Source organism: Rutidosis leptorrhynchoides, chromosome 11 (genome assembly GCF_046630445.1).
Source record: "Rutidosis leptorrhynchoides isolate AG116_Rl617_1_P2 chromosome 11, CSIRO_AGI_Rlap_v1, whole genome shotgun sequence".
Lineage (NCBI taxonomy): Eukaryota > Viridiplantae > Streptophyta > Magnoliopsida > Asterales > Asteraceae > Rutidosis > Rutidosis leptorrhynchoides.
This window is the reverse complement of record NC_092343.1, coordinates 183,694,101-183,703,496: the sequence shown is the minus strand read 5'-3', so window position 1 is coordinate 183,703,496 and position 9,396 is coordinate 183,694,101. Positions and strand designations below refer to the sequence as shown.

The window sequence follows — 9,396 nt, the reverse complement described above, 5'->3', positions numbered from 1 at the left end:
AAAATGATAATTAAGTATATCATTAAGTGTATTAACAATGAACTATACAAGTAAGATGAGACTACTAACTTAAGGATTTCGAAACAATATATATATGTAACGATTATCGTTGTAATAGTATTTTAACATATATATATATATATATATATATATATATATATATATATATATATATATATATATATATATGTTAAAATACTATTACAACGATATATTCATACACCATGTTATCATGTTAAAATAACAATTTAACATTTTATTTAAGTATTATAACAATGGATTAATTACATTTAACAAGATCGTTAACTTAAAGGTTTCAAAACAACACTTACATGTAACGACTAACGGTGACTTAACGACTCAGTTTAAATGTATATACATGTAGTGTATTAATATGTATTAGTACACTTTTGAAAGACTTAAAGACACATATCAAAGTACTTATACTTAGAAAAAATGCTCACAATTACATTCTCATTCATTTTCATCAACAATTCTACTCGTATGTACCCGTATTCGTACTCGTACAATACACAGCTTCTAGATGTATTTACTATTGGTATATACACCTTTAATCATTCATTCTTAGCAGCCACCTTAGAGTCAAAAACATGTGGAACCATTATTAAACAACTTGTATGACTAATGAGCTAAAAACGAACTTAAGGATCTTTTTTTTTCTTTATAACAAGTAATCCCGTTTTTATGATTTCACCCCATTTTTCCATTCCATTTTCTCATACTTACACTCCAAATTCTCTCTCAAAATACTCCTAACATCATACTTGATCATCTCCAAGCATTTTCACTATCTTTTAGCTTCAATTACAAGCTTTAATCATCATAAAACAACCATTCAAGAACACTTCAAGAAATCTTTCAAACTTGCTAGCTTACTTCCAATCTTGCAAATCCATTTCAAGTGATCATTTAATCTCAAGAAATCTTTTTTATTTACAGTAAGATATCTTTCTAATTCAAGGTAATACTCATACTCAAACTTTGATTCAATTTCTATAACTATAACAATCTTATTTCGAGTGGAAATCTTACTTGAACTTGTTTTCGTGTCATGATTCTACTTCAAGAACTTCCAAGCCATCCAAGGATCCTTTGAAGCTAGATCTATTTTTCTATTTTCCAGTAGGTTTATCCATAAAACTTGAGGTAGTAATGATGTTCATAACATCATTCGATTCATACATATAAAGCTATCTTATTCGAAGATTTAAACTTGTAATCACTAGAACATAGTTTAGTTAATTCTAAACTTGTTCGCAAATAAAGTTAATCCTTCTAACTTGAAATTTAAAATAAACTAAACACATGTTCTATATCTATATGATATGCTAACTTAATGATTTAAAATCTGGAAACACGAAAAAACACAGTAAAATCAGACATACGCCGTCGTAGTAACACCACAGGCTGTTTTGGGTTAGTCAATTAAAAACTATGATAAACTTTGATTTAAAAGTTATTCTTCTGGGAAAATGATTTTTCTTATGAACATGAAACTATATCCAAAAATCATGGTTAAACTCAAAGTGGAAGTATGTTTTCCAAAATGGTCATCAAGACGTCGTTCTTTCGACTGAAATGACTACCTATTATAATATTGACTTATAACCTGTATTTCCGACAATAAACTTATACTTTTTCTGTTTAGATTCATAAACTTAAGTTCAATATGAAGTCATAGCAACTTGAATCACTCAAAACGGATTTAAAACGAAGAAGTTATGGGTAAAACAAAATTGGAAAAATTTTACTTGTTGTAGCTACGAAAATTTTATAACAAATCCATATTAATCATATCCTAGCTAACTTATATTGTATTATACATGTATTATGTAATCTTGGGATACCATAGACACGTATTCAATGTTTTGACATATCATATCGACCCATCTATATATATATATATATATATATATATATATATATATATATATATATATATATATATATATATATATATATATATATATATATATATATATATATATATATATATATATATATATATATCGGAACAACCATAGACACTCTATATGCAGTAATTTTTGAGTTAGCTATACAGGGTTAAGGTTGATTCCAAAATAATATATATACTTTGAGTTGTGATCTAGCCTGAGACTTGTATGCACTGGGTCGTGGATTGATTCGAGATAATATATATTGATTTATTTCAGTACATCTAACTGTGGACAACTAGTTGTAGGTTACTAACGAGGACTGCTAACTTAACAACTTAAATCATAAAAACGTAATAAAAATGTTGTGAATATATTTAAATCATACTTTTATATATATGTACATATTTGTTATAGGTTCGTGAATCGACCAGTGGCCAAGTCTTATTTCCAATGAAGGATCTGTGAAAGTGAGTTATAGTCCCACTTTTAAAATCTATTATTTTTGGGATGAGAATACATGCAGTTTTATAAATGTTTTACAAAATAGACACAAGTGATCAAAATTACATTCTATGTTGAATTATCGAACCGAATATGCCCCTTTTTAGCTTGGTAGCCTAAGAATTGGTGTTTATTATAATTGCCACCAATTGATGCGAATTCTAAAGATAGATCTATTTGGCCCAACAAGCCTCATCCGAGTTACGGATGCTTTAGTACTTCGATTTATCATGTCCGATGAGAGTCCCAGAATGATGGGGATATTCTATATGCATCCTGTTAAGGTCGGTTACCAGGTGTTCATCATATGAATGATTTTTATGCAGATTGCATGTTGTTTATGAGAAATGGAAATATGAAATCTTGTGGTCAATTATTACGATTTGATAAATATATAGGTTAAACCTATAACTCACCAACATTTTTGTTGACGTTTAAAGCATGTTTATTCTCAGGTGATTATTAAGAGCTTCCGCTGTTGCATGCTAATTTATGGACAAGAGTTGGAGTCAGCATGCTTGTATTATATTGTTTAAAACTACATTCGAAGACTTAAATTGATGTGTAATATTATTGTAAACCATTATGTAATAATCGTGTGAAAACGCTATATTTTAGATTATCATTATTTGATAATCGTCGTAATACTTTTAAACCTTTATCGGTAAAATAAAGGTTATGGTTTGTTTTAAAATCGAATGCAGTCTTTGAAAAACGTCTCATATAGAGGTCAAAACCTCGCAACGAAATCAATTAATATGGAACGTTTATAAATCGATATGAACGGGACATTTCATAACGTGAGTGCAGTCTACATGTCAGGAACCCGGTTCAACATCAACGCACCAAACATATAGAGATTGATATTCATTTTGTTCGTGATCAAGTGACAAGGGGACACGTGCATGTTCTACATGTTCCCTCTCGATATCAGTACACCGACATCTTCACCAAAGGACTTCCCGCTGTTTTGTTTGATGAGTTTCGGACCAGTTTGAGCGTTCGCAAATCTCCCGCTCCAACTGCTGGGGGCTGTTAGTCAGATTATTTATCCATTTATGTATTTAGCCCATGTTCTATAAGGGCCATTAATTTATGTAAGCCCATTAGGTTTGTTAGCATCTTGGGCTATTTATATTGATTATCATTGTATGCTACATTCATCCAGTTATCAAAACATAACGCGTTAACAGAATACACCATCACACAACTTCTTCCTGTGATGCTCCCCATCACACCATCAATATTTTTATCCCAACACACCGCATGGGAGCATGGTGGAGTGATGATACTTAAAAACCTCCACAATGCTAGCGTTAAAATGGTCAATATGATGGTTCATGACATAAAAAAAATAAACACGTCAAGAATGAGTTTGAGAACTGTTGCCCATTGTTGAAGTTAATCAATTAAAAAAGATGCAAAAACCATCACACATTAGAAGTTGGAAAGAATTATTAACATGTTGTTGGGCCAAAACGATTCTACATCCTTCAATTATCAACTTGCTAGAACAAGTACTAAGGAGTTACATATGAGTTTATTTAAAGTCCCTCAATTTCTGATCGAGAAAGAGTTGGGCTCAAATTGTCATATTTTAAAATCATAATTATAACAATTCTTATTTTAGGAAGTGAGAAATCATAGTACCACGCTGGCTTCATTGATTAGAATTCCATGCCTGACAGTATCCTTAGAACTTTGTATGCGCCGATAGAAGCTAATGAAATATACAAATATTAAACGGATTTATTGCTTCCCTCGGTTCAAGTTGTTTATGGATGGTTTGTAAGATGTGTATGGATCATTGGATTAGTATTGCTTTCGAACTTGGTTGGTGGTTCATTGTTTGTTTGGAGGAGCATTTAGCTTTGTCGTCTTGGCTTATTGCTCCGCGTTTTTAGGTAAGTGTTTTTTCTTTTTGAATCTTTGTTTTGTTAGACTTTCTCGAAAGACTCTATACTTCAATTTGAAACAGAAAAAGACTATGAATTCAAAAAAAGTAAAATTTGGTTATCTTGTCCAATAATTTTTTGCTCAGTTGGTCCCTCTATTTACACCAAATCGCTAACAACATCCCTTGCTTTCTAATTTGGATTTTCGCATCCTTTAATAATTTTAATTTTGCAATCCGAGTCTCTCCATCCAAATTCTATTAAAAAGGTTCGTTAACCCTTGACATGTGCCTTGCATGTGAGGGTAAATTTGTCTCTTTACTTATTTCTTCACTAAAAATGAGGGACCACCTGCAAAAGATTATTATAGTTTATATATTTTATATTTATAATAAATTTATAAAAATAAAGAATCTATAAATATAATTATATATACTTTTATTTAATTTAATTTATTTTACTCTTCATCTTCATTTACTCTACACCTTGTTCTTCCCTAATTCATAAAATCAAAAACCCTAGTTAAAAACTCAAATCTAAATCCAAAGTCTGCGTTTTATTTACATTCTTAAATTTGTTTAGTCTTATAAAAATCCCAAGTGAAGAAAGTAGATTCGGTGACTAGCTGCGGATTCAATGATTTAGAGATCGAGTTCTTCGTTCTTCATAAACTTGACCGATTTGAGCTCCGGATCATTCCAGCAACAATTCTTGAAATGTAAAAGTGTAAATCTGATCTAAATCACTTCGTGGATGTGTATGTACAATCTCAGATCCTAATTTGAAGAATCGAATCCAAATTTTGAAGTCAAACTTCGAATTTCAAAAGTTAACCGAATCTTCATCCTTCTCATTCGTGATTTATGGTGTGATTCAGATTGTGTTAATGATCTATGAAGGTTATGTAAAGGATTTGCAAGGTTTTTCATGAACAAATCTAGATCTAAAAGCATCTAAGTCGAATAATCATGCTTGAACCTCATGATGCTAACCGTCGAAGTTAATGTTATTGATATTCGATTCGTTTCAGCAATTCATGATGGTTTGGTGTTTGATTCTTCTACAAATCATTTAGTCACTGCATATGGTTGCCTTCTCAACCGATTCTAAGCATCAATTTCATCAAATTCCTGTTTTACAAATTTGGTGTTCATCATAGCATTCGTACAGTAGCAGACGATGAAGATGAGGATGTTGAATCATATTCGATTGATGTTAGTGTTGATGAGATCCATATTATTCTCTTTATAATTTTGAGTTTTTTTTTATTGTGTTTGACTTTGATGAATTTAAAAGGAAAAAAAATAGGTATTTGAATTTGAGGGTTTTGAATTTTGGATTCATATTTTTGGTAAATGAGGAAGATGATTCATATGTTTGGTATTTAAAATACCAAAATTATATAATAAATATATAGATAAAAAATATATAAATTATAAGATTTTTCTTTTGTTTGCCGGTGATCCCTCGTTTTTAGCGAACAAAATAGTAAAAAGACGAATTTACCCTCACATTATGCAAGGCACATGACAAGGGTTAACAGACATTTTAAACAGAAAGTTGATGGAGGGACGCGGATTGCCAAATTAGGAAAAACAAAGGATTCTGAAATCCGAATTAGAAAGAAAGGGACGCTGTTAGCGAAATTGGGTATAATAGAGGGACCAACGGAGCAAAAAAGTCCTTATCCAACTCGTTAACGACTATTACTCAAATTTCGTTAAGTGCTCACATTTGCTTGAATCACCGGTGGTCCTTGTCCCTAACAACCGTTATTTTATTCGTTAAGTTTTAGCATGTCCACGCACATGAGGGTATTGTTGTCTTTCTACTTTCTTTTTGCTATTTGACTCATCCTTCACTTACTTGAGACCATCTTCTTCATATATTATCTTGATCTAAATTCTAGAATCATCACCCTCCAATAACTTTTATCACAACACCAAACCCAAACTAATTTTGGATTCCTTTTCTCTCAAATACTTTCACCAAAACCCCAAATTATTATCATTTATTTCCTCAAAAATTTTCATCAACAAATTTACAAACGTGTCACCCATTAAATTAAGCAATTTTTTAGACATAATTACGCAGATCAATAGAAAACTGAATTGATTTCTTTATATAACTCACATGTACAGATCATTAGATATTTTGTATGTATCTTGAATTGATTTCTTCCCCAAATATTGTTTTCGGCAAGAACGAGAACATCTTCACATCAAACTTTGTTGAGTCGGAGCAAGCATTTACAAATATGGGGTTTGTCTTCAATAACCAACCGTCTTTCACCATCGCGCAGTAACCCGCAATACTGGTCACTGTGGTTTCGTTTTCAATCAGAGGATGATTAATGATATTATTGGTAGCGGAGGACATGTAGTGGTGTATGATGAAGATGATGACGATGGATAATGACGATGAACACGATGATAAAAGAAATTTATTATTTTTGTGATTCTGTTAGTTACAAAAATAATAAGAATTATTACATTGTGTAAAGATCTGGCCATTGTTAATTTATTTTGTAAATATGAATCGTTTTGAGATGTATATATTTATCTTAATGTTTAAGGAATACAGTTATCGACTTGTATGTATTTTGGGTTATATATCCCGAGGGCCGACGCAATCGAAGGTAATGAAGATTGTATATGATTTTAGATATGGATTTGGTAAGATGTTAGGGTTTGATTAGGGTTTCAAGAAGAATTATTTTAGTGAAAAAGCTTGACAGTTGAACAAGATAAATTTGTAAAGAAGAAAACTGAAAGGACAATTATACTCTCATATGTCAAGCACATGTGAGCGCTTAACGAAATTTGATAACGATCGTCAATGCGTCTGACAATATTACTCCAATTTTATACTTTTTGAAATCATAGTCATTTTTTGTTTCAAATTAAAGTATATGGCCTTTTCGGGCATCGACAAAATTCATATTACGGAGTACCTTTATTATGAAACTGTGTAAATTTATGTTACCTTTTCGGGCTATTTTCCTTTTTAATATTAGATACTTGCGGGTTCATAAAGGCACGCCAAGAAATAAAATAAGAATAAGTAAAAGTAAAATAAAAAGAAATAATATATAATATAATATAATATAATATATTATAATATAATTAGAAAGAATAAAGAATGATAAAGACAAGATTAAAAGCTTGTCATTTAAAACTCCGCTTGATCTCTTATTTGGATTGCAAAGACTTAAAAAGCCCAAATTTTATCCCATATATGCAGTTTTACTTGTAACGGGACATTCTGATGTACGCAAAATTTCAACTTCTATATCCGATATCAGTTTGGCACTCCGATTAAACTTTATATTTAAAACCCTAAAAATAAGCATTCACAAATCCAAAATCAAAATCAGTATGTCTGATCTTGTACCATTCGACATACAAACGGAGATCATCAAAAAGCTTCCGATCAAATCACTGATTAGACTCAGATCCGTATCTAAACCATGGAAATCACTAATCGACAGCCCCAAATCTATCCATGACAACTGCCTGCGCGATAATCAACCGCATCATCTACTCGTAAGGTATGTATTACGTTCAGTGGTAAAATATGTTTCATTTTTAGATGATGATGATGATAGTATTCCACAACAAAAGTTTTGCCCTACTGTTCCTGTAATTCTTAAGCGACTTCATCACGCATCAAAAGTAGGTTCATCTCATGGAATAGTATGTTTTTACGGTTTCTATAAAGATATAGACTATGGAACAGACATGGTTGTGTTGTGGAATCCTACAATCAGGAAATCCGTTGGTATTGTTATTACAAAAGTGTTACACAGACGTATTGTTATTGGTTTTGGAGTTTGTCCAAATACTAGTGATCCTAAGCTTGTTAAGATTACACATAATAGAAGCTTTGGAACTGAAACTATAAATTGTGTTTTTTGGGAAGTTGAGGTGTTTACTTTAAGTGTAGGGGCTTGGAGAAGTATATCTATCGTTACGCCTTTTAAACCGGTTGAATTGTTCTGGAGCCAAGTTTTTATAAACGGGGTTATTTATTGGCTTGGTTATGATAGGATTGCTGTGGATAGTGCAAATACACATCATCGGATTATTTCGTTTGATTTGAAAAGTGAAAAATTTGGTGAAGTGTTTCTATCAAATAGTTTAGTATCTTCCACCGGAGATTTGTCCGTCTCGAAACTGATGGATTCTCTTGTTGTGATTGAAAGCTACATGAAGGCTGGAGAACCAGTTTGTGCTGTTTGGAAGATTAATCACGATGTTTTGAAATCATGTACTAAACTTTACACCGTTAAGGCTGATAGTGCGATTATTAATCTTGTACTTGAGTTCAGTAAGAACGGTGAACTTGTTATGGAAGTGTTAGATTTTTATGGCCAATGCTTTGTTGAAATATATGAACCTTGCTCAGGACAAGTCAAATATCTTGAGGGATTCAATGATAAATCGACCTCATACACCGTGAACTCCTACACAGAGACGCTAGCTTTACTTCATCAGTCAGATTCTATCATTTATTGATGTTAGTTTAGGTTATAATAAAGCTTGGTGCATCATATATACATTGATGCTTGTGTACTCTACTATAAGATCAAGGTTATCTAATTTCAATTGATAACGATGAATCTGACATTTGCGTGAACACTAAACACCATTGTCTTGCTCACAGTAAAGTTCATATGTTTTTGGTATATCGTTTGGAATAAAGCTGTGAAATTGATCTGTTTTACAAACCTACGAGTATATAGGTCACTTCATTTCTTGTATGGATAACCACTACTATAAAGAAAACATAGGACATAGACAACAACAACAACAATACACATTCCCGCATATGCGGGGTATGGGGAGGTGAGATGTAGACAATCTTTCCTCTACCCTAGAATAGAAGAGAAGTCGTTTCTCTAACCATGAGTCGAGAAAAAAAATTCTCTACCCACATGAAGAAAAATTCATCCCTCTCTCTATTCAAAAGTAGAGAGATTGCTTCCGTAAGGACCTCCGGCCTAAATAAAGTTTATAATAAAAAAATAAATAATAAATAATAAATAAAATAAAATAAAATTTCATGGAAATGGAGAATCA

At 31.6% G+C, this 9,396-nt stretch overlaps 1 protein-coding gene across 1 annotated transcript; it reads left to right on the top strand.

The window, feature by feature from the left end:
* Positions 1-7,692: 7,692 nt before the first annotated feature.
* Positions 7,693-8,832, top strand: LOC139875309 (F-box protein At2g21930-like). Its single transcript, XM_071862652.1, has one exon. It carries the CDS (start codon positions 7,693-7,695, stop codon positions 8,830-8,832), a length of 1,140 nt encoding a protein of 379 aa, XP_071718753.1.
* Positions 8,833-9,396: the final 564 nt, after the last annotated feature.

Bases quoted from the DNA above. Each gene is read 5' to 3' on its own strand.
- LOC139875309 (XM_071862652.1), top strand. From the start codon at position 7,693: ATGTCTGATCTTGTACCATTCGACATACAAACGGAGATCATCAAAAAG.